This window comes from Notamacropus eugenii, chromosome 1, assembly GCF_028372415.1.
Source record: "Notamacropus eugenii isolate mMacEug1 chromosome 1, mMacEug1.pri_v2, whole genome shotgun sequence".
Lineage (NCBI taxonomy): Eukaryota > Metazoa > Chordata > Mammalia > Diprotodontia > Macropodidae > Notamacropus > Notamacropus eugenii.
Genome location: NC_092872.1, coordinates 182,808,661 through 182,835,199, shown reverse-complemented (window position 1 = coordinate 182,835,199; position 26,539 = coordinate 182,808,661). Strand labels below are relative to the sequence as shown.

Below are 26,539 nucleotides of genomic sequence, written 5' to 3'. Positions count from 1 at the left end.
TCTTTAGTAGCCCATGAGTCATAGTGAAGTATGTTTGTGGTGGAGATGATCCTTACTCTACTCTGCTTCTGCTTTTCTGCCTGGTTTCAACTCCACGGAACAAAATGGGAACAAGATGTCCTGGTATGGGGTGGTACACCCTGGTCTTTCCATCTTTCCTTCTTTTCCTGCTTCCCTTTGTGTCTTGTTTCTTCCCATTAGATTGTAAGTTTCCTGAGGGGAGGGACTGTCCTTTTAGAAGAATTAATTGTATTCCTAGTGGTTCATACCCTTATCGCTTTTTACCTAGACAAGTCACTTTCTAATCAATCTCCCTATATCTAGTCTCTTCCAAATGCAAATTGTCTTCTATATATCTTCCAAAATGATCTTTCATAGATCTAACCATGTCATTCTATTCCTTACCCTAATCCTAACCCTAACTCAAACTTCTTCAGTAACATTTATTGCCACTGGGGTAAAATATAAGCTTTTTCATCCTGGCGTTTAAGATCCTGCACTATATACCTCCAGCCTACCTTATTATCTTAATTTTTTTCTAATTTCCCCAATTGTTAAAGTTCTCTCTTGTCAAATTGTGTTATATTTTCTTATCTGCGTGTTGTAACCTGAAGTAGAATGTAAGTTCCTTGAAGTTAGAGACTATTTCATTTTTGTCTTTGTATCTTTAATACTTTGAACAATGCCTCGTACACATTAGGTGCTTAATAAATATATGTTGAACTGAATATAAGCATTTACTCTTTTCTTAAAATTCAGTTTTTTCTTAGCTACAAATTGTTTCTTTCCCACACTTCCACTTCCTATCCCCACTGAGAAAGTAAGAAAAAATTCCCTACAAAGCATGTACGGTCAAACAAATTCCCACATTTGTCATGTCCAAAAACAAACAAACCAGAATGCCTCAATTTGTGTTCTGAGTCCATCTCCCAGGAGAGGAGGCAGCATGTTTCATAATGAGTCTTCTGGAATTGCAGTTGGTTCTTATGCTGATCTGAATTCCTAAGTAAAATTGTTTGTCTTTATAATAATATTGTTATTGTATAAATTGTTTTCCTTGTTCTCACTTCACTAGGCATTAGTTTGTATAAGTCTTCAGAGGTTTTTCTGAAACTCTCCACTTCATCATTTCTTATAGCATAATTATGTTCCATCACATTCATATACTACAACTTATTTAGCCATTCCCCAATTGATGGGTACTCCCCAACATTTACATTTTGCAGATGATTTTTTTTTTTTTTTTTTGCAAAATACCATTTCACAACCTTGAGAAAAGCTAAAGTAGTTGCTGGAGAGAGCTAAACTATCAGGTTTAGAAATAAACTTTGTTGATCACATTCTGAATTACAAATTTTGAAACTGAACATTCTGATAAAAATTCAAGTCTTTATCAACTTGCAAAGTAGATATACTAGTTAACTTTATAGGGCCTGTCTAGATCACTACTCTCAGAGCCTTGAAAATTCTCTTTGTCTAGTTCATAACTGTGACTTATAGATTCTTTTATAGTTTATGTATCAACTAACCAAAAAGGATGTATTTTATTGTTTTAAGATGTATAAAAATTAGGCTATACATGATTATTTTCCATTAATAATATTTTTGCTTAATGTAATGGTTCTTTCTGTTTCTTTAGATCAGTAAAACTACCTGCAGAAGATGGGACATATATTGATGAAACAGATGGAATGTTCTGTTATACAGAGGATAAAGATACTGTTTATGGACCTACCCTACTAGTTTCTTCCATTGCTGGGCTAGTTGGTGTAGAAGCAGAAACATTCAAGGTAATTACAATTACATGTAAGATTATCCAACCTCTGTATGTTTTACTTGGATTAGCACAGAAAAATTGTGCTTATTTTAGAAGTTGGGTTATAAGGATATGGTCAAACGTAGGCGATTACTAAGGCATGGAAGATTACTATTAATATTTCAATATAACTCTTCAGATGCAATTTGATTCAACAAATATTTATAAAGCACATATAATTAGAGTATTGTGCTAGGAGGAAAGGGAAATAAGATATGATCTCTTTTTTCATAGGGTTTATGCATATTCCTGACCAACTCTATTATTTTTATCAGTTCATTCTATAAAATGGGGTAATAAATCTGCATTAGGAACTAATGGGACTCTTATGAGGCTCATATTAACTAATAGATGCAGAAATGCTTTGAATATCAAAAAGCACCAAGTAAATGAGATTTAAAAAAATCTCTTTTGGGATATGGCAACATAACCTATGGTTTATAATTAGAAGGACCTCTTCCTTGGAGGTTCTCAAGCAGAAGATGAACACTCATATCTCAAATTTTTTTTTTTTATAGTAGAGATTCATTTTGTGATGGGTTGACCTTGATGGTTGATGAGGTGCCTTCCAACTTTCAAATTTTCCGAGAAATTGACCCTAGGAAACTTCATTTATGTATATTCCTTAATATTGGGTGAGCTTTTCCCTTTTTGAGAGAATAATACACTTTCATAATTATAGTGTGGTCATAGTAAATGTAATCTTTCCTTAAGATTACTGCATTCTTTTTCTTTTTTTCATGCCTCTTCATGTGAAATAATTTACCCCATTCTATCTCTCCCTTCCTTCTGCAACCAGTAGACTCCTCTTTCTCATCCCTTAGTTTTTTTTTAATGTCATTCCCTCAAATTCACCTTATACCCATACTCTCTATGTATATTCCTTCTAGATGTATTACCAGTAGTACAATTTTTAAGAATTTCAAGCATCATCTTCCCATGTTGGGATGTAAACACTTTAGCTCCATTAAATCCCTTATTTTCTTTAAACTTTTTCTGTTTTTAGGTTTCTCTTGGGTCTTAATATTGGAGATCAGATTTTTTTTTTGGTTCAATTCTAGTCTTCTCCTTATGAAAGCTTGAAATCCTATTTCACTGAATGACTATTTTTTCCCCTTGAAATATTATGTTTATTTTCACTGGCTAGGTGATTCTTGGTTGTAGTCCTAGCTTCATTGCCATCCAGAATATCATGTTTGATGACCCCAACCAATCCTTTAATGTTGCAGCTGTTAAATCTTGTGTAATCTTGATTGTGGCTCCTTTATATTGAATCATTTCTTTCTGGCTACTTGCAGTATTTTTCTCTTGATCTGATAGTTCAGAAATTTGGCTAAAATGTTCCTTGGAGTTTTTATTTTGGTATCTCTTTTTCTTGAAGTGATTGGTAGATTCTTTCAATGCCTATTTTGCCCACTGGTTCCAAGACATGAGGACACTTTTCCTTGGTAATTTCTTGAAAGATGCTGTCCAGGTCTTCCTTTTGATTGTGGCTTTCAGGTAGTCCGTTGATTTTGACGTTGTCTCTCCTGGATCTATTTTCCAGGTCAGTTGTTTTTCCAGGGAGGTATTTTACATTTTCTTCCTTTTTTCATTCTTTTGAATTTGTTTGATTGATTCTTGATGTTTTATATAGTAATTAGCTTCCTCTTACCCAATTCTAACTTTTAAGGAGTTGTTTTCTACAGTGGATTTTTGTATCATTTGGCCAATTCTACTTTTTAAAAAAAATAATTTATTTCTTTTCAGTTTTCTACAATCACTTCCATAAGTCTTAGATATTTCTCCCCCTTCTTCCATCCCTTCCCAAATCAGCATGCAATCTTATATGGTTTCTATATATACATTCTTATTAAGCACATTTTCATATTAGTCATGTTGCATAACGGAATTAAAATGAATGGGGAAAACCATGAGAAAAAACAAACTGAAACATAACACAAGAGAAAATAGTCTGCTTCATTCTGCATTCTGATTCCATAGTTCTTTCTCTGTGCATGACGTTTTGCATTAAGAGTCCATTGGGAATGTTTTAGGTCCTTGCATTGATGTGAAGGGATAAGTCTATCAGAAACAGTCCTCACACATTGTGACTGTTACTGTGTACAATGTTCTACTGGTTCTGCTCATTTCACTCTGCATCAGTTCATATAAGTCTTTACAGGTTTTTCTGAAGTCCTCCTGTTCATCATTTCTTACAGCACAATAATATTCTGTTCCATTACATTCATATACCACAACTTGTTTAGCCATTCCCCAGTTGATGGGCATCCCCTCAGTATTCAGTTCTTGGCCACCACAAAGAGAGCTGCTATAAATATTTTTGTACATGTGGGATCTTTTCCCATTTTTATTATGTCTGGAATACAGTACTAGAAGTGATATTGCTAGGTCAACATAGTTTTTTTCTTTTGAGTTTGTGTCTTGATATTCCCTGTCACCCTAATAATTTTCTATGGTCAGATTCTTTTTTTGTTGTTTTTTGCTCATCTTTTTTGGCCTTTTTCATTTCTTTTAAATTTGAGCTTTGCTCCTGGAGTGGGCATTGTGTCAGGCTTCATGTGCGAGGGCTGCAAGCCCTGGCTGTTTTCCTGGCACTGCTCTCATGTTGTCCTGAGGCCCATTAGGGACCCTCATATATGATGTTGCATTGAGGGGGTGAGGTGGGGGATGGTTGGCTCTGTTGGAAGCCATAGGGGTCTGGCAACTTATCTAGTGCTGAACTGGGGGTCCTAGTGCTGGTGACAGGTGTGTGCTGAGGCCAGTGGGGTGTTTCTGCATTTCTCTGGGGCTACACTGAAGTATATTACTCTCTGCCCACTGGAGATTACTTGTTTGCCAGAGGCTACACTGAGGAATGGAGTGGTTTTTGTAGCTGGATTCTGTCTTGTTCCCTGGCTATGTTGAGGCATGTCTGGAGTCCTGGTGTTGGGGTTTGCCTGCTCTATTGTACTGGAGCTTGGTATCTCCTATTTCTTTGCTGAAGTGGGGCTTGCTGCTGGCTTACTGGGCCACTTCCTGTCCTGGACTGTGTTCCCCTTTTGCCACAGTGAGACAATCTTCCAAGTCTCTTGGGCTAAAAGATTGTTTCATCCTGTCTTTTTGCTGGTTCTGCTACTTTGGGATTTGTTTCAGAGTGCTATTTTATGATGATTTGGAGGTGAATATTGGAGAGTTATGGTGATTTACTGTTTACTCCATGATTTGGCTCTCTCAGATAGGACAAATCTTGAAAGACAGAGAGATCAGGAAAGGTCCAAAGTACTGGACTTTCCTAGGAAGAAGTTTTGAGGAGGTTCTTTAATGTAATGTCTAGATTGAGAATGCAGGGTAAAATTGTAAGAGAAATTTACATATGTCATAATGTGTTTCTTAGAGGAATTCCCACAAAATAGAAGAATATAGCAGAATGGATTAGAAACCAGAATCGAATATGTTGTTTGTCAGAAATATACTGAAAATTAAAGATTCACAGAATTAACAGTAGATTATTGAGAAATTTATTATGTATATTATTTTATTATACAGTATTATACATTATATAGCAATTTATTATTAGCTGAGCTAAAAAAAAAAGGCTCAAGCAGCAATTATGATTTCAGAAAACCAACGGCAAAAATAGATACAATAGAATAGATAAAAAGAGAAACTTATCCCTGCTTATTATAATACTGATATATTAGGTTTATAATTATACGTATATATTTATTGTACTTAAAGACTATACAGAGAATGAACCAACATCAACACATGATATGTGCATGCCAAATGACATAGTATCATAGTATACATATAATGTACTTATAGCATACTATGATACAGAGTATACTATGATACATAGTATTCATAGTATACATAAAGGAAAAGCTACTTGAAATGTAGAGAGAAACAGACAGTAAAACTGTAATTATGGGAGACCTCAATATACTTCTTTCAGAACTAGACAAATCTAACACAAAGACAAACAAGAAAGAAGTTAATGACTTGAGTAGAACTTAAAGAAAAGAAAAATGATAGACCTCTCGTGATTGTTGAATGAGAATATAAAAGAATATATATAATTCTCAGTTATATATAGTACTTTTTTCAAAAATTAACTGTATAAGGTCATAAAACCTCACAAATGAATACAGAAAAGCATAAATATTAAACACATATTTTATTGATCACAGTTTAATAAGAACTAGATTCAAGAAAATGACTTTGAAGAAAGGATTAAAAATTACTTGGCAACTAAATGATTGAATTCTAAAGAACTGTTAGGTTAAAGAATAATCATGGCATCAACAGAATTCAGGAATAGGCAGTGATAACCCTATACTGCTGTGCCTTGGTCAGACTATGGAATATTGTGTTCTGTTTTGGGTGCCACATTTTAAGGAGGAAATTGATAAACCAGAGCATTCATAGGAGAATGACCAGGATGGTGAAAGCCTTGAAATCATGTCGTATTAAACTGGTTGAAAGAGCTAGGAATATTTAACCTAGAGAAGACTTAACTTTGGAGGCATCCTAGCTGTCTTCATGTAAACTGAAGGACTGTCATGCAGAACTGGGTTTCACTTTGTTCTGCTTGGGTCCAGCAGGTATAAATAAAAGCAGAGGTAGAAGTTTTATGGAAACAGTGAAACTTAATGCAAAGAAAACATTCATAACAGTTAGGGCAAAGTGTTTCTTCAGTGTGTATAATAATCTCTAATCATTAAAAATAGTATTTTTGACCTGTGGGATCTTGCTTTCTCATTTTTAATTATGTTGATTTGAATTTGCCCTCTTTTCATCAGTGTTTTTAATCTTAAAAACAACTCTGATTTGTCATTTCAATTCATTTACTTAATTTCAATTGTATCAATCTCTTTTTTGATTCTTTTCTTGATTATTTTTCATTTTCTACTTGTTAGTACATTTCTTGCTACTCCAGGTTTTCAAAGTGAATCTTTTTCTTTCTCTTTCTTATGGATATGAGTATTTAGCTACAAATTTACTAGGGTCAGTATAGGGTTTAGTTTGGTTGGATCTTATACATTTTGACCTTTATTCATTTTATAATTTTTGCTTTGATCTAGCCATTAGTTAATAAGTCATTTTTTAGGCTACATATGGGCCTGTAACTTTTATTATTATATCATCATTTACTACTAATTTTATGGATCTAGAATATAGCATATACAATTTTTGGTTTTCTAAATTTACCTATTTCATTTATGTGGCTAATGTGATTAGTTTTTATGTAGGTTCCATATATGTTGGAAAAAACTATAATTCTCTATTTTTCCATTGAGTTTCCTCTATATTTTTATTAGACTATTTCATTAACACTGTATTTTGATTTCATAATTTCTTTATTATTTGTTTTTTAAAAAAAATCATGTTATGACAGTTGAGTATTAAAATCTCCTGCTATTATTTCTCTTTTGTCTATTTGCCTTGAATGGATTTTTTCTTTTTAAATTTTGTTGATGATTTGTTAGATACATACACGTTTAAAATTTATATCTTTTTATTTTTAATAGGACATTTTAGTATAATACTCTTGTTTATCTCTTCTGATTCAAATTTAGTTTTGTTTGATATCTATAGTATTGGCCTTTCTTAATTTAGTGATAGTGTGGTAAATTTAATTTTTAATCTATTTATATCTTGCTTTGTGAAATGTTTCCTCGAAACTGCTATTTATTGAGTTCTTCTTTTTTAAAAAATTCTACCTTGTGTCTCTTTTTATTTCAGAGTTTAGTTCATTTACAATGATCACTGTAGTACTTGAGCTTTTCTCATCTTCATTTATTCTCTCAGAATGGAATAAACACTTTGTTGTTCTTATTACTTGAGTTGTTAACCCAAACTTTAATTTCATATGTCTTTTATTAAGAGCTATGTAGATTTCTTTAACTTGGACTTCCCCTTTATTACAGATAGTAGTTTTGTTTGGGATTATTGTGTTGTTTTTGAGTTGTTTCAGTCTCGTCTGACTTCCTGATCCTATTTTGGAATTGTCTGGGCAAGGATACTGGAGTGGTTTGGCATTTCCTTCTGCAGCTCATTTTACAGATGAAACAACTGAGGCAAATGGGGTTTAGTGAGTTGCCTAGGGCTATAGCTAGTGAGTGTCTGAGGCCAGATTTGAACTCATGAACATGAGTCTTTCTGATTCCAAGCCCAATGCTCTATCCACTGATCCACCTAACTAACCATGGGGATTATTCTTCTATTCTACTTTTATTCTACTATTCTATTGGTTTTTCCTCATTCATCTTTTCCATCCTTGCTTTTGACTTAAGGAAATATTTTGTGTTTTAGCTTATATAAAATCATGAGGAGTCTCATATTTCATTAACTGGCTTATCTTGATTTGGGAAGTGTGAATTGTTTTCATTAAGTATCTTTTTTGGTTGAAGTATTATCTTATACTGAGAATTCCTTGAAGACCATATTTCTTTTCTCTAGTTTTTCAAAGTCTGAAAGCTTGTCTAATAACTCTTGCTTTCATAAAACATATTGATTTTTGCTGATTTCATTGTTCGTGGGTATGGATTTTGTATATGTTATAATATTCCAGTTTCTCAGATCATCCTTGCTTTCCTTGATAAGTCCTCTGTGATTTTGATTTATTTTGTTTGTCATGTAATTTCTGTATTTTTTTCTGGTACCTTGTAGTATTTTTTCCTTATAGTTGTAATTTAACTATAAGATGTTTGAGTGTTGAATCTTGAGCTATAGAATTCTGAGGATTCTTTTTATTTCTACATTTTCACTTGTTTTCGGTAATTGTTCAATTTTTGCCTTTGATTTTCTGAAATTTTCTGGAATAAACTGTTTGTATTCTTTTGTTTTTATGAAATTTTCTATAATTTCAGGGATGTCAGTAATCCTGAGATTGCTATCATTTAGGCCCGTCTTTTGAATCAGTATGTTTTCCAAGTTTTCCAATTTTTTACATATTTCAGTGATATTATAAGTTTGTTTTTTCCAGTTGAGCAGTATTGTATCCAAATATGTTTTGCACTGTAGTAATGTCTGTTGTTGGTTGATTTCCTTGTGTCTTTTGTGTTTTCTGTTAGTCATTTTAAAATTATTTCTTCCTCATCTTTTTTAGCACCTATTAATTATATTACTTAATCTCTTGCAATGAATTTTTCTGCTTCTTATATAAAGTATTCTTCTCTTTTTTTAGTCTTCTTACCTATGCTTACTCTTTCATAATTTTGTCAAATGTGTCATCTATCCATTAATTTGAGGACATTTCTAGGAATATTTGTGTTATTTCTTTTCCAGTCTACATTGCTTCTGGTATTTTAGCTGTTTAAATTATCACAGGGTTGTTGAGGTTTTAAAAAATTGTATTAGCACTTTGTTCATTTCCTATTTTGATTGATTTTTATACTTTTGCATGTTTTAAAAGTTGTTTATCTTTGATATTTCCATTTCTCATTTTTTGAGAGGTATATGAGGCATGTGGCTCCTTTTTGAACTTCTCCCTCAGCCATTTTTTACTGGAAAGACTGTTTCTATTCAATATTCATAAAATATTTTTGACCATTAGGATATAGCATCAGTGTCAAAATTATCATGAACTTCTAAGTACATGGCCACAGCATCTGTATATGCCCTTTTGAAAGTTTTTTATGGGATCAGAGTCATGTAGGACATCATCATTAACCAGATTTCAGAGGACGTTAGCATCATTTGAACTATTCTCTTTTTGAATTTAGCATAGCACAACTTAAGCGCAGACTTTAGTATGATTTTCTTTCCACAACCATACATGGGGCAAATGATTAGGAAAAAAAGAGAGAAGTAAAAAAATAAATAATTTGCTCAAAAGTGCTGACTACAGTCTGAATTTTCTTAAATTTGAAAGTACATTTGAACTTTTCAGAGTCAGCAAACAAGGAGTTCTCGAGTATTTTTATAGCAGATATGTATTTTCTCTTAGCATAATGAAGCTTGGGATCAGAGAATTAGAAAAGATTAAATGAGATTTAAGGTAGATGAAGTGAAAAAAAATTGAAGGGAGGAAAACGAATGATTTTTGAAATGTTGTAAACATAAGCATAACAAGGATGGAATGACAAGAGTTTTCTCTTAGAGCACTGAAATTTAGAAAGCACTGACAACTCTTTGTGGACTTGCTTACTCTCTTAGTCTAAGCAGCCTGCCTTTCTTCCTGGTCTCACCCTAGATAACATTTGTGATAATGTGATCCTTTCCTCCAGTGACTGCATCTCTGCCCTGTGGTGCTTCCTGTCCCCGCTTTCTCCTCAGTAGCGATCTGTCCTTCAGCAGTATAGGAAAGCTGATGAAATCCTGATAGTATGTGATTATTTTTCATAGCAATCATTACCTAAGTGAGGTTCCCACCTTAGTTCCTTAACCACCCTCACTTTTCTATGTGCAAAAATTCTTAAGTATGGATTTATTTGCAAACCTATAATATATTTAGTAGTCTTTGACAGAAATTTTAAAAATGTTTTATTTAAGCCTAAAGATGATTTGCATCCCTTGGTTCATCCTACTGTACACTGTTGGAATTCAACAAATGAGCTATACGTTGGCTGTGAAGAGGGTCATCTTCTATTAATAAATGCAGAAAGTCTACTTGTTACTGTCCTGTCTCGGTTTGCTGAAGAACCACAAGGTAAGAAACTGCTGTGCTAAACCTTTTTAGATATGCATATTAAAGTCATTCTTCATATGTTTAAAGATAATAATTTTATTCCATATTTTCCCCTTCCTTATAGTCATTTCTGACTTACTCTTCTTTAAACTCTATATCAAGTTAGTCACCTTGTCCTGTTGAATCTTCCTTCAAAATATTCCTTATAGCTGACTTTTGTTCTCCATTTCCGTTGGTCATCACCCTAGTCTGCTAGGCACCAATAATTTCATACTTATGTTTCTACAATAGTCTTCTAGTTAGATTTCCTAAACCTAATCTGTAGTATGTTCTATGTTTTATTGCCAGATTAATCTTCTTTCAATGTTACTTTCATCATATCATTATTAAAAAAAACTGTAAAGCTCTCCTGTTAAGTGGAAGCTCCTCTCTGTGGCTTTCAACACCCTTCATAATTTATATTCCATCTACTCTGCTTTCTCATCCAATCTTATTTTCCAAAATTCTCAAATATGACTGCTTCTTTCTATCAGGTCAATGTCCTTGTTGTTCAGTTGTTTCAATTATGTCTGACTGACTCATCGTGACCCCATTTGGGGTTTTTTTGGCAAAGATACTGGAATGGTTTGCCATTTTCTTCTCCAGCTAATTTTACAGATAAGGAAACAGAGGCAAACAGGATGAAGTGACTTGCTCAGGTTCACACAGCTAGGAAGTATCTAAGGTCATATTTGGACTCAGGAAGATGAATCTTCCTGACTGCAAGTCTGGCACTCTATCCACTGTACCACTTAGCTACCCATAATGTCTGTATCATCTTCTAACCACATTATGCTTGTTCTACTTATGTCTTTGCTCATGTTATTGCTCATGCTTTTCTGTAAATTCTTTCAGACCCAGATTAAGTTCTATCTCCAACAACCTTTTCTCAAGTAGTCTAGTGCTTTTTGATTTTCAACTCCTTCAGACTCCCGCTTGAGGGTAAAGTATAAGCTACACAATTTGACATTGATTTATCATCCTGGATTGTTCATTAATTATTTCATTAGTGTCAGTGTTTTTGTGCGTATTGCATTGTAAATGGTTTTAGGGAGGAGTTCTTCCTTTATATCCCTCACAGCATCTGGAATATTGTTTATAAAAATGTGTTTATTTTTATTAAAATTTGAACTATTTCTTTCATATTTCTTGTTATTTTTACATCTATAAAATATTTATACAGTAATTTACAGAATTTTAAGTATTTCAATAAATCAACCAATCATTCGCCAAGCAGATTTGTCAAGCACCTATTATGCGCCAGGCACTGTGCTAGGGACACACAAAAAAAATGAAGATGAAGTGATCTCCACTCTCAAAGAATTTGGTTACATTCTATAGGGAGGAGACAACATATGCACATAGCTGTATATGTATGAAGTATATACAAAATAATTACAAGGTAATTAATTTTTTTGAGGGGTGATACCAGTAGCTGGAAGGATCAGGAAAGTTTTCATTTAAAAGGTGACACTTGAAGGGAAATCAGGAATCTAAGAGACAGAAACAAGGTAAGAAGAATATATTTCAGGCATGGGAGACATCCTTATAAAGGCAAAGAAACTATATAATGACCTGTGTGAGGAATAGCCAAAAGGCCAGTCTGGCAGAACCGTAGAGTGTGTGAAGAAGAAGAATATATGAGATTAGAAAGGTAGGTTGGGGCCAGCTTGTGAAAGGGTTTAAATACCAAACAACAGAGGAGCTTAAATTAAATTGTAGGAGCTTGCCACTGGAAATTATTCATTATGGCTTGACAAGGTCAATTATTTGCTATAAAAAAACCAAATCAGCAACTCGTGAAGTTGGGCTAGAGAGGTAAGACACTCGAAATAAAAAGACAAATTGGGAGGCTCTTCCAGTAGCCCAGTTGAGAGGTGATGAGGGCTTGAAACAGTGTGGTGACTACCATGCATAGAGAGAAGGTAATGGATGGGAAAGAGATTGTAGAGGTAGAAACAACAAAATTTAGCAACTGATTGGCTATTTGAGAGAGTGTGGAATTGAAGCTAACTTTGAGATTTAGAACCTGAGGGACTGGAATAATGATGGTATCCTGATTAGAAGTGCCTTTTTTGGGGGGGGGGGAGAGGGAAGGTAATAAAATCTATTTTGGACATGTTGAGCTTAAGGACCCTATTGGAAATTCAGTTTGAAATATTCAGTGGCCATTTGGAGATGTGAGAATGGAGCTCAGGAAAAGGAATAGGGTATGATATGTATATCTGGATGGATATGTCATCTTGTATGATATGTGTGTGTGTGTGTGTGTGTGTGTGTGTGTATACATAATTAAAGCTATGGGAGCTGGTGAGATCATCAAGTGAGGGAGTATAGAGAGAGAAGAGAACCCAGCACAGAGTTCCTTAGTTAGGAGGCTTGACATGGACAATGATAGAGCAAAAGAATTTGAGGATTGACCAGGTAAGTTGGAGAACCAAGGGAGAACATTGTAATGAAAACCAGGAAAAGTGTGAATATCCAGGAGGAAAGCATGATAAACTATGTCAGATTCTGCAGAGAATTGGAGAAGGATGAGGATTAACAAAAATCCTTCTGATTTGACAAATAAGAAGTCATTACTACTTTGGAGAGAGCAGATTTAGGGAAGGTGTGGCAAGGTAAGAAGCATTAAACATGTACTGTATGCTAAGTGCTAGGGATATAAATTGTTGACCAAGAACTTTGTTAAGAAAAGGCAGCAGGCTAAATGCATACATTTTATGATTTAATTAATTAATCAATTCCCTATTAAAGAAAACGGTAACATAATACATTATGGAGCCAGAAATGTTCTGGCTGCCCAGTGCAGAAATCTTCTGGCTTATATACATTTTGCCGTGAGAAAGGAACTCTCCTAGTTGAACAAATCATAAATTCAGCAAGACAGGACAATTAACAAAGCAATGTCAGTCAAGTCTTGAGATTCCAAGCTGGGTAAACATATGTCTCAGGTGGTAAGGAAATCCCACCACTAGTAAGTGGCAGGCTTCCTGCCCCAAAACAGATAACTGACATGGGAAAGGGTAAACAATGTTCAATAGAAATTACGACCTAAGATGTCTATATTTTCTTTACCATTAATATGCCATAACATAGTATGTGTCTATCGATAACAAGATACAAAGGAAAGTCCCATTATTCAAGATATGCCATAAGATAGGGTCTTAGGTTAAAGGTCTCCTTAAGGAATGTAGAGTCAGCCTTGGCTGGTTTTTGCTGACATAGGAAGAGGCATTCTCTGAGTTTGCTTCAGAGAGAACAAAGAGATTATTCCAAAATTTTATATTAAACATTATCAAAATATAAACAAAAAGAAAGACAATCCTTGCCCTTAAGGAACTTACATTCTAATAGGGGAAATAGCATATGTATATGAGAATGAATGTAGAGAGAATAAAAACAAATCAAAAGCTATTAAATAGAAGGTGGTTTCAGGGAGAATACATTAGTAGTTGAAGGGATCAGGGAAAACTTCATGTAGAAGGCAGTACTTGAGCTTTGTCTTGAAATAAGAGAATCTATGAGGTGAGGGTGAGGAATGAGAACATTACAGTCATGGAACATGTCCATTTCAAAGGCACCAAGACTATCCCGTAAGAAACGGGAGAGAAAGCCAGTTTGACTTGATTGCAAAGTGTGAGAGGATGAGTTATATACACCAAGAGTGAAAAGGTAGGGTGGAGCCAGATTTTTGAGGGCATTAAAAGCTAAACAATTTACACTATCATAGAGATAATAGAAGGCACTGGATTTTATTGATCAGGGGAGTGACTTGGTTCATCTGCAGTTACAGAAAATCATCACATGCTCTGAAAGATGAGTAAGAAGATATAGCACCCACGCTGAATAGTATAAGAAATAATATAGATAGATAAAATATACTTTGTATAACCACCTGTGTTTTATGAATAGCTATCTTTGTTTTCTCATTTTTTCCCAATTATGTGTAAAAAGTTTTTGACATTTATTTTTTAAAATTTTGAGTTCCTAATTCTCTCCCTCTCTCCCCTTATTGAGAAGGCAAGCAATTTGATATAGGTTATACCTGCGTTGTCATGCAAAACATATTTCCATATTAGTCATGTTGTGAAAGAATGCAGATAAAAACACAGAAAAAAACACATTTTTTATGCTTTGATTTGCATTCCGATTCCATCAGTTGTTTCTGTGGAGGTGGATAATTTTCATCATAAGGTCTTTGGAATTATCTTGAATCATTGTATTGCGAAGAATAGCTAGGTCATTCAGAGTTGATCCTCATACGATATTGTTGTTACTGTGTACATTTTCACTTCACTTTGCATCAGTTCATGTAAGTCCTTCCAGGTTTTTCTGCAAGAATTCCATCATTTTTTATAAGCACAATAGAAGTTCATCACAATCATATACCACAACTTGTTCAGCTATTTTGCAGTTGATGGGTGTCTTCTCAATATCCAATTCTTAGCCACTACAAAAAGAGTTACTATAAATATTTTTGTACATATAGGTCCTTTTCCTTCTCCAAAATCTCTTTGGGATAGAGACCTACTAGTGCTATTGCTGGGTCAAAGGGTATGCAGAGTTTTATAGCCCTTTTGGTATAGTTCCAAATTGCTCTCCAGAATGGTTGGATCAGTTCATAACTCCACTAGCAATGCATTAGTGTCCCAATTTTCCCACATCTCCTCCAACATTTGTAATTTTTCTTTTTGGTCTTATTAGCCAGTCCTTATAGGTGTGAGGTGGTATCTCAGAGTTGTTTTACTTTGCATTTCTCTAATCAATAGTGATTTCAAGCATTTTTTCATATTATTACAGATAACTTTTATTTCTTCATCTGAAAACTGCTTGTTCATATCCTTTGACCATTTATATCAATTGAGGAATGACTTGTATTCTTATAAATTTGACCCAGTTCTCTATATATTTGAGAAATGAGGCCCTCATGAGAGAAACTTGCTGTTAAAAATTTCCCCCAGTTGTCTTCTTTCCTTCTAATCTTGGCTGCATTGGTTTTATTTGTGTAAAACCTTTTTAATTTAATGTAATCAGCATCATCCATTTTACATTCTGTGATATTCTCTCTCTCTTATTTGGTCATAAATTCTTTTCTTACCTACTGGTATGACAGGTAAACTTTCATGCTCTTGTAATTTGTTTGTGGTATGACCCTTTATGTCTAAATCATATACCCATTTTAACCTTATTTTGGCATATAGTATGAGTTGTTGGTCTATACTAGGAGTAGAGATCCTGTGGCCTTGAGGCCACACATGGCCTTCTAGATCCATAAGTGTGCCCTTTTGAATGAAACCATGGGTGAATTTTGGAAATCCATGGAAAAAATGGATTTTTTTTCTGTAAAACCTGGATTCAGTTTTTGAACATACTAGATTGTTTTGATGATTACCCACTCTGTAATACAGTTTGAGTTCTGGTACTGCTAGACCACCTTCCTTCACTTTTTTTTTATTGACTCCCTTGATACTCTGTTTTTCCAGATGAATTTTGTTATTTTTTTCTAGCTGTATAAGAATATTTTTTGGTAGTTTGATTGGTATGGCACTGTATCAATACATTAATTTAGGCAGAATTGTCATTTTTACTATATTGGCTCTGCCTACCCATGAGCAATTAATATTTTTCCTATTGTTTAGATATGACTTTATTTGTATGGAAGGTGTTTTATAATTGTGTTCATATAGTTACTGGATTTGTCTTGGCAGGTAGACTCCCATGTATTTTATATATAAAAAGTATACGTGTTGGAGAAAAATGTATTCTATTCTTAGCTACAAAAAGAATTACATAAGGAGGTTATCTTGTGAACATAGCTGGTTTCACTTAAATCAAAGAAATCTACTTGTCAGATTAGACAGGGAGAAGATTTTTCCCAGAATGCTGTAATCCTCTACCTTCAGTAGCTAAGTTTTTTGTTTCTAATAAGTGAGAATCATATTGAAGTTCACAGCTTTGTCTTTCAGCTCACTTACAACAAAATAGCAAGACAGTGTGCCTGAGGTTCATATGGGAGTGTGTATGTGTCTTTGTCCACTTTTGCTACAGGTTTCAAACTGACTTCCACAATGACTATAAGAACTGACAGCTCCGCCAACAATGCACATGAACTTGTCCTCCTATATCCCTGCAATAATTCTTATTTTCCTTTCTAAAAATCTGTGCTGATTTTACTGTTGACAAGTGTATCGCCAAGGCAATATTCACAGCACTGGTGGTGACTATGGATGCCAGTATAGTTCTCAATAGTAAAATATAAAAGACTCTCCATATAGAAGGCAGAAGAAAAGCATTTATTTAAACACCAGAAAGCCAGATCCCAGAACCAGAAAGCAAAATCCATCATGGTGACAAAGAAATTAATAAACATGATCACAGCAGAGAGCAAAACCATTCTCAAACTTCCCCTCCCTCAGTCAGGGCCTTCTCACTATCAACTGTCACAATCTGTCAGTTGGCCTGTGTTCTATCCCTTCTGACCTGACCCCACCCACTCACTTCCTCTCAGTTCTTCTCCACCCTTCCTGTTCCACCTCTTCAGCAAGCTCCTCCCACCACATGTGACCCAGGCTTCCAGGCAATTTAAGCAGATCATATGGGCATATTAATTAGAAAGATCTTTCCATTTAAATTACTATTACATGCAGCCCCACGATCTTTCATATTCATTACATAGTTCTGTGGGGCAGCTGTTATTACAGGCACCCCATCGTTCCTCCTCAACAAATGGGATCCAAAATCTTGGGGAAAGGAGTGAAGTTCTCTTCTTCCACAACTACTTCCTGCTGAGATTGGGCATAGAGCTGTCCCTGCCCCAAGAGGTCCCATTTGAGAGATCATTTCTTTAACTGGCATCTGGAGTTTGGTTAACTTCAGGTCCAGAGATGACACATTATCATCATGGATAGGAGGTGACATCCACCGTAAGTGATCAGGCATCTGCAAGTGGAGGGTACCAAGCCTATAGGAAACAAATCCAGCAAACAAGTTTAACAGATGAAAAGCCAAAAAACAAACAAATAAACAAAACAAGGAAACAATAACCAGAAGCAGGGTAGATATAGGGTTAGCTGTGGTTCTGGAGTCCATAAACCCACTGTCACAGCCTCACTGATAGTAGAATATGTGAGTTAAGGGTACAATTTGGTAATCATCCTCTCCTGAATAAACAATGGTTACAGTATTATCTTTCCTATGTGCTATAATTTCCACAGCCTTTGGAACATTGTCTGGCTTCCCTTTTCCTTATACTTTAGCTCCTGATTTTATTCTATCAGTAGAATCCATTTCTTCAGTTACTCTGTTAGTTATTTCAGAAGAAGGGTAAGTTTTCATAAGTGGTCTTGTTTTGCAAGGAATAATAGTCACTTGAATTGTTCTATCACTTTTACAAAACTGTATGGGTCCATCACCTAAATTTTGGAATATTACAGTAGTTTCTCCTTGATAATTAGAATCTATCACTCCAGCCAATGCATGTATTCTTCAAGCTGCTAATCCTAATCTGAACTGGGATTTGGCCAACTTCCTATTCTCCCTGAAGGTGCTACAAACTTGGATACAAGGGTTCAGCAGGATCTGTAGGGGCAGTTCTTACTTCTCTATTTTTCTAGTATCAAGTCCTTTTTCTTGGTACATTTTGTATAGTTCATTAGTTGGAATACCACCTATGCTTCTAAAATCTACACCAGATCTCAATAGAGCAGTAAACAATTCTCTCCCTGTCAATTTATTCTGAATTTGAATCTGCTGGCTGTTTACTCTTCTCTCTCTAGCAATGTTGTCTTTTCCCCAGTCTCCTAAAGTCACCTAACTGTGAAATCTTGTCCAGCACCTCTGAAAGAGGGTACCCTATATCCCCAATTATTAGAGTCAAAATCAAATGCCTGTAAGTAGGAGGAGCCATCTTAACTATTATAGTCCTATGGTAAACTGCAAAGGGAGTGTCACAGTATGCATCTGCATTCCCAATCATTATGGAAATCTTCATTACCTCCTCCTTTAACTTTCTTTTACAGTCCCTACGTGAATACCAGGGTCTGTCTCCACTAGGCCACATAGAGGCAGTAGGTTACTGCAGCCTTCTGCAGCCAAAGCTAACAGATTAGTTATATTTTTACCTCCTTGCATATTGTAATCTCTAAAAGTTTGCTGTACAAAAGGATTCTGATTAATACCTATAAATTTCAGGCAGTCAATGGAATCTATAGCTATTCCTCTAGCTCCATCATCACTGATTCTCAACATCCAAGATATTAACGTTTCTCCCATCCTTTGGGTGAATTTACTCAAAATTTCTGTGATCTCCTACTGAGTAAAATCCTCAATTATTTCCCTAAATACTGAGTTACCTCCTTGGTTCTCCTGTTTCTGCCTCACTATTGGGCATGCTTCTGACTGAGAAACATTTTCTCCTAAAATCATTTCACTTCCTTTGTTACTGTGGCAACTAGACTGGGTCTGTACAAAGGTCAGATGTGCATTTCTTTTGTTAGCCTTCTTCAGCTTCTTCTGAGCTAAATGAACAGCCTTTCCTTCTGCCTGAGATTTCTCCCCCCTCCCCCCAGACTGCTCTTGTACTCTTTTTCCATCTGATTTGTTTCCTTAAGCAGCTCATCTCTGTTTCTACACATAATACGATAAGCTGTTAGTAAAACCTAGCCTCTCCTACTTACCCCTGCCAACTCCTTCCTTGGTCTTACTGGTATTCCTTGCAAACACCTTTCCAAATCTCCAGGTTCCCCCTCCTGTAACCTCACTTCCCAGTTTTCACAGGGTACAATGCTTTTAGCCCACTCCCTTGGTAGGGAGAAATATGGTAAATCCTCCCATCCTGGGATATTAATGTCTTCCTCTAAATAGTTTCTGCCTCCAAATGGAGATTTTTTATTTTGCAATCCTGTTCATGATGCCAAATGTATTGCCAAGGTAATATTCACAGCAATGGACCCTATCAGACCTCCCCTCCTTCAGCCAGAGCCTTCTCACTATCAACTGTCACAGTGTGTCAGTTGGGCCTGTGTCAGCTGACCTGTGTTCTATCCCCTCTGACCTGCCACCTCTCACCCACTTCCTCTCAGTTCCGCTCCACCCTTCCTGTTCCACCTCTTTAGTAAGCTCCTCCCCCCACATGTGACCTAGGCTTCCAGGCTATTTAAACAGATCATATGGGCCTATTAATTAATAAGAAAGATCTTTCCATTTAAATTACTATACAATAAGTGGAAAATAAGTTATTTTCATTTACATTTCTCTTATTATTAAGTGATTTGAAACATTCTTTTAGTTATTGAAAAGAGTGAGGAGGAAAGGAACCTAGAAGGATTATATTTCAAAATATATATACCATAAAGCAATTATCATCAAAAACATTTGGTACTAATTAAAAAATAGAGAAGTCAGTGGAACAGATTATACATAAAATATACAAAAGCAAATAATCATAGTAGTCTAGTGCTTGAAAAAACAAAGAAAGACCCTAGCTAGTTGGATAGGAAATCACTATTCTACAAAACTATTGCGAAAACTAGAAAGCAGTCTGGCAAAAATTAGAGTAAGATTGCACATCAAGATTTAGAACATATGTTCATATAATTATTGATAGCTTTGAACTCTTCCCTCAACAAAATTTCTGTTCATATCTTTTAACTATCTCTTAAGGAATGGCTGTCATTCTTGTATATTTGAATCAGATGCCTACATATCTTAGATAGCAGACCTTTAGCAGAGAAATTTGTTGTAAAGATTTTTTTCTGTTCAACTTTCTCTTATATTTTAACTGTCATTTTGTTTCTGCAAAAGCTTTTAAATTTTTCAAAATTGCCCACTTTATCTTCTGTGATCTATTCTATCCTTTTCCCCTCTATCCACAGTTGTGAAAAGTATTTCTTTCTTTGTTGTTTTACTTTATCTATTAACCTTTTAAATATTGTTCATGAATACCTTTGGAACTTGGCATACCTAGTGTGAGATCTTGGTCAAAACCTAATTTTGTCCAGGTGTTTTCCCAGCAGTTTTGGTGAAATAGTGAGTCTTTATCCCAGTAGTTGTTGCCTTTGGGTTTTTCAAACACTATCAACTATGTTCATTTGCTTCTGTGTGTTACCTATTTAATCTTTTTCACTGATTGACTTTTTTAGCCAGCATGAAATGATTTTCGTGATTAGTTTTTTGTAGTATAGTTTGAGATCTGGTATTGCTGGGCCTCTTCCCGTCTCACTTTTTTATTATTTCCCTTGAGAATGTTACCTTTTTGTACATCTAGATGAATTTTATTTTTTTAACTTTCTAAACTAGCTCATTGGTAGTTTGATTGGTATGCCACTGACTAAGCAAATTAATTTAGGTAGTATTATCATTTTTTTATTATTTTGAAATGGCTTAAACATGAGAAGTTAATATCTCTATGATTATTTTGGTTTGTCTTTTTTCCTGTGAAGTGTTTTATAGTTATATATTTTCTGTGTGTTGTGTTAGGTAGAATTCCAAATACTTTATGGAAAATATAATTATTATAAATGTACTTTCACTTTCTATGTCTTCATGCTGATTTTGTTGATTAATATTCAACAAAGCTGATGATATATGGGGGTTTATTTTATATTTTGCTACTTCTCTGGATAAATTCATTTTTAGTTGAATTTCTGGGTTTCTTTAAGTAGATAATTAATCATCTGCAAAATCATAGTTTTGTTATCACTTTATCTTTGCTTGTTCCCTCATTTTTCTTAATTATTTCTATTGCTAACATTGATAGAACTGTATTAAATAATAGTGGTAACAATGGATTTGGGTTTACTCTTGATATTATTAGAAAGGCCTCCATCCCGTCTCCATTACATAAAGTGCTGATTCTTGATTTTAGATAGATATTATTTGCTACATTAAGGAGAATCCCTTTTATTCTTATGCTTTTTAGTGTTTTTAACAGAAAGATTATATTTTATTGAAACTGTTTTCTTCATTTATTGATATAAAATGAATTTTTGTTTTTGCTATTAATAAGATCCATTTTGCTTATTATTTTCTTCATATTAAATGAACTCTGCATTTCTGGTATGAATCTAACCTAGATTAAAGTCTATAATATTAATATGGCAATGTAACCTTTGCTAATATTGCATCAGTATTTGTTAGGGATATTGATCTATATTTTCTTTCTCTGCCTTGTCTTTCCATGATTTAGTTTCAAGACCAATTTTCCATCATAGAAGAAATTTGGTAGGATTCCCTTTTTCATATTTTGTCAAATAGTTTGTGTAATACTGGTTTTAATAATTCTTTGAACATTTCAGACAATTCACTTTAAATCCATGTGGTTCATTGGGTGGGGCGCGGGGAGTTCATTTATGTCTTGTTCAATGACTTTCTGAGCTTTGCTTATTTAAATTCCTTAATTCTTATTTTGGTAATCAGTTTATTTTAAAATTTTCATAAATACTCATTCAGGATTTCAGTTTTGTTGAATTCTTGTATTTTTTTTGTATAATTTTGTTGTACAAATAATATTAGTTAATACTTTTGTTTTAATAATTTTAATATTTTAATAATTTTATTCATTTTTTAAACACATCTTATTTTTTATCAGTTAATTGTTTTTATTAAATGTTGTTCATCTTTTATTTGATATTTAGAATTTATATTCTGTTGTTTATTTAGGGTTGTCTGGTTTCTTTTCTAGTTTTTTTATTGATCTCTTTTATCTTTTGTGTTGATGCAAGTGGTTAGAAATATAAAATTTTCCCTAGTGATTGTTACAATCCAAAATCTGTGATATCATTGCCTTTGATTAAATTTGTTTGATAAAATTATTATTTCTATGATTATTTCTTTGACCCTCTAATTCTTTAGGATACAATTATTTAGTCTCCACTTTTGAATCATTTCCTCAAAGGTCCCTTATTAACTATTTATAATTTTATTGCCTGGAGTTGAACATAGGATATGTTTAAAATTTTTGGGTTTTTGTATTTGTTTATTAGGTTCTCATGCCTTAGCATATGGTCAGTTTTTGTAGTGCCATGTACAGCTCAGAAATCTGTGTATTCTTTTCTGTTCCTGTTCATTACTTTCCAGAGATTGATGATGTCTCACTTTTCCAAAATTCTGTTCAAGTCTTTTAACTTCTTTCTTATTTATATTTTTTGTTAGATCTATCTAGGCTTGAACGGGGCACATTAAGGCCCCCAAATACTATAATTTTCTGACTGCTCCTTGCAGTTTGAGAGGCATTTACTTCAAATACTTAGAAGTTATACCATATAATGCATAAATATTAAGTGCTGATGTTATTCTGTATGATGCCTTTAAGCTTAATGTAGTTCATTTGTTTATCTCTTTTATAAAACATTTATTTTTATTGTTGTCTTATTTGGGATCATCATGGCATTTGCTTCTTTTAAAAATTTGCCTAAATCATAATAGATTCTACACTAGAACCTCATTTTGACTCACTGTGAAACTTTGTTTCAAGTGTGTTTCTTATAAATAGCATATTGTTGGATTCTGCTCTCTAATTTTTCTACCTTTCTCTTATGGGCAAGCTCATTACTTTCACTGTCATGGTTACAATGGTTAATTGTATATTTCCCTTGACCATATCTTGTACTTTTTCTTTTCCTTGCCTTCTCCCCGACAACATCTGTCTTTACTAGGAAAGAGGTAGTAACTGAGAAGAACTGTAATACTATTAATTTATAATTGAAGTGATCTCTCAGGTGATCTAATTGAGCTGGGCTCCTCTCCAATCTGTTATGCTAGCATCTTAACCAGAAATTTGCTCCCAAAGTAGACCAGTCCATCTGTGTAACAGTCTCAGATCTTATTATCTCCAACATTTCTTTCAATTAGGCACTGATACTTTTTACCTCACAGATAATTCCTTAGGCCAGGACCTGTGTCCCTCTTATTGACTGAACTGACTTTTTTGGTAAATAATAAGAATAATGGCTCGATGACATATTAATGGCTTAATGATACATTAATACATTCCTAAATTAATTTAGGAAAGCTAGCATTTGTAGGTGTTTGTGCTTCAGTGGGGGATCTAAAGAAGATAAGGTTAGTCATATTTAATTTGGAGGTCACTTAGTGCCTTTGGAATCTCAGTTGAGTGAAATATTCTGGTTTGTTTTTTTTTTCCTTTTCACATCAAGGTAGCACCTTGCTTGGAATATTCTAAGGCTCATAATAAATGAGTATTATTTCACAATGAGTAGAGAAAATAGAGTATATAAATGTTTCTATTGACTTCAAACTTTAGATGTGTGATATCCTGCAGTGTGTTGTGGCTTGCTGAGGAAGTAAATTTCAGCAAGCATTTGTTAAGCACCTGTTATGTGCAAGATACTAGGGTAGAAATTATATTTAAAAGTTTTTCATTTTTTTCTTTTTACATATAGCTGAAAATGTAATTACCTTGACACCTTCATCTATGCAGACGCCTGAAGAAAACTGGAGACAAAGAGGTATGCACTTAAAAAAATGAATTAATATCGTAGGATAAATAAGTTCAAGCTTATGTTAACCTTTCAGGTAAATTGCTTGATGAACTTCTTTTATGAAATAAGTTATCTTTTCTGTGATGGGGATTTATTGTGTATGTGTATCCTATAGCCTTCTACAAAGGGTGGCTTGTCTCCCAAATTAGATCTTCGAGGGTCCCTTCCCCCATCATGTACTTGGTCAGCCTTTTGCCTTTTCATAACCTGTAATTGCAGTTCCTGGACCTTTTATGGAAAAAGGCTGTATCAACTACCTTCAAAATCAGGACTTATGTCTTCAAGGAAAAGCAGTCTTCCATGAAGTATCTTACCTGATTTTTTTACTCTTCCTTCTTGGCATCCCCTTTAGAGCTTGTGTATGTAGTTTATCCTACATAAATTTTTTATAACTAACACCTATGGTCACAACTTATAGACAACCTTAAAGAAAAACAGACCAACTGAGGTTCTATCTGTTCTTTCTTTCTTTCCACCTTCCTGTCTATCTATCTCTGGTTATCAGGTGAGGGACTGAGATGGAATTCTCCATTGGCAAAGCATCTACTTTAGATAAAGCATTCCTTGGTGTACCAAATCATTTTCACAGTATAAACGTCTTGCCCAATTTACACTCATATGAAGTAGGCCTGCAGGAGAGCAGAGTTGCTACTCTCCTTCTATGCCCCAGCTCTCCTTTTATTTCTTCGTTGCTCTTTCCTATAGATCATTTCCCACAGTCCCTTTGTTACCATCTCTACGCTGTTGTTCCAGATACAATGGAAAGAATGTTGTATTTGGAATAAGAAAAGACCTAAGTTTGAATCCCAACTCTGACACTGGTTGGGAAACTATGGGCGAGTCTCTTAAGTTTCCTTACATGTAAAATGGGGAAAATAATAATACCTTTAATACTTACCTCACAGGGTTGATCTGAGGTTCAAATAATATATGTAAAGAGCTTTGCAGATTTTAAAGTGTTATATAATTGTCAACAATAGTTCTCATTCTTATGAATATTAATCATTATTATTTTTTTATTCGGTAGTGGACAGAGCCAACCTCAGAGATAAGGATATCTGGGTTCCAGTCCAATATCGGATACCATGACTGTGTGACCCTGGGCAATTCATTTATTTTTTCAGTGTCCTAGGTTACTAACTCCCAGAAACTTAAGTTTTATGTATGCATAAAAGAGACTGTGGTGTGTATAGGTGTACTTTAGCCCATCTTATTGGCTGATTCCTTATTGGCAGCTCCATAAGACCCAAGGTGGAAAAAATGGAAAAGGTCTTGCCAGCTAATCCAGGATCCTCTCTTTCTCTGAGCCAGCCCCCTCCAAAGCAGTGAGAATTCCAGTGCTGTTTAGGAACCTGTGGTTTTTCCAAGAAGGCATCCTTACCATGCTATGCCTATCCATTTTCTCTAGCTTTCTCACCTATTTTAATCATTGGTTACTATAAAAGAAGGTCACTTGTTGATATATTGTTCTGAAGATAAAGATGTTCTCTAGTTGCTTACTACTTTCTTGTCTCATAAAAGTTCTTTTGAGGACAGGAAAAAAAGAAACATGCATTCTACAACAGTGACTGAAAATCATAATTCTGGATGGTTTAGATTTGGTCCTTCCTGAAAGTAAGAAATCTTAGCAACCTTCTTAACCAGTTTCCTTCCACCTTTAGAAATCTATTTTATAAAGTTTATTTCTCTGGACAAAAGCTTCCAGAGATTTGAAGAATAATAGTATGAATGGAAAGTTCATATGATTTTGAGGTGGAAGATAGATTAGAGGTCAGTAAAACCAACTGTTTTCCTTATTTTACAGTCAGTCAATGAACATTTATTGAATTCAGTCTGTAAGCATTTTACAAATGAGGAAAGTGATGAGTGACTCTCCCAGGGTTACACAGCTGGTAAGGGTGAGACTAGATTGGATCCCAAGTCTTCTTGACTCCAGGTCCAGTGTTCTATCTTACTATACTACCTCTTCACAATAGCATGAATACATAGTTGATGATTACCATTATACTTTAATATTTTTGTCACCTATGCTACTTTGTTTTTATTTCATGAAAATGAAGAAGTCCATTCTAAAGATACCAGCGTAAACAGCATGGCATTTCACAAAGAAGGACTATTTGTTTCAGGAAATGTAAGATGTTCTTCTCTCATATTTATTTTCCTTTAGAAAATACATGGCACAAAATTTCCTTTTCCTATTCTTCTGACCTAGATTTTAGAATGTTAATTCTTTCAGAATAATATTCTAAATTGCTGTCTTTGTTGTTTGTCTTTTGAAAGTGAATGAAAACTTTAAAAAATATAATCTCTTGGGGGACAAAGTGGAGAGGACGAGGGAACCACAGTAAAGAAATCCCAGATGATTATATTTAATTATAGCTGTGGCTAACTCTTGCTTCCAGGCAACATTAATTGTATATTTCTGTCGCTTTTTTGTATTCTTGGGGGTGTTAGTCATGGTTTTACCACCTCAGCAGTTTTCTCAAGGTCAGAGATTTAGAACCAGAAAAAGTCCTTTGGGTCATCCTTTCTAAGCCCCCCATTTTATAAATTAGGAATCAGATCCGG

The 26,539-nt window shown here is 34.4% G+C and overlaps 1 protein-coding gene across 2 annotated transcripts in view; it reads left to right on the top strand.

Annotated features, from left to right (window-relative positions):
- The window catches only part of LOC140512407 (cilia- and flagella-associated protein 43-like), a 165,021-nt gene that overhangs the window by 10,828 nt on the left and 127,654 nt on the right, over window positions 1-26,539 (top strand). Inside the window, exons 5-8 of one of the 2 annotated variants that reach the window (XM_072621529.1) lie at window positions 1,640-1,790; window positions 10,295-10,451; window positions 23,873-23,938; window positions 26,032-26,102. In XM_072621529.1, coding sequence (XP_072477630.1) covers window positions 1,640-1,790; window positions 10,295-10,451; window positions 23,873-23,938; window positions 26,032-26,102 — 445 coding nt within the window. Of the gene's footprint in view, window positions 1-1,639; window positions 1,791-10,294; window positions 10,452-21,572; window positions 21,693-23,872; window positions 23,939-26,031; window positions 26,103-26,539 lie in introns of those variants that run through there. The other variant, XM_072621531.1, reaches the window with a different exon arrangement.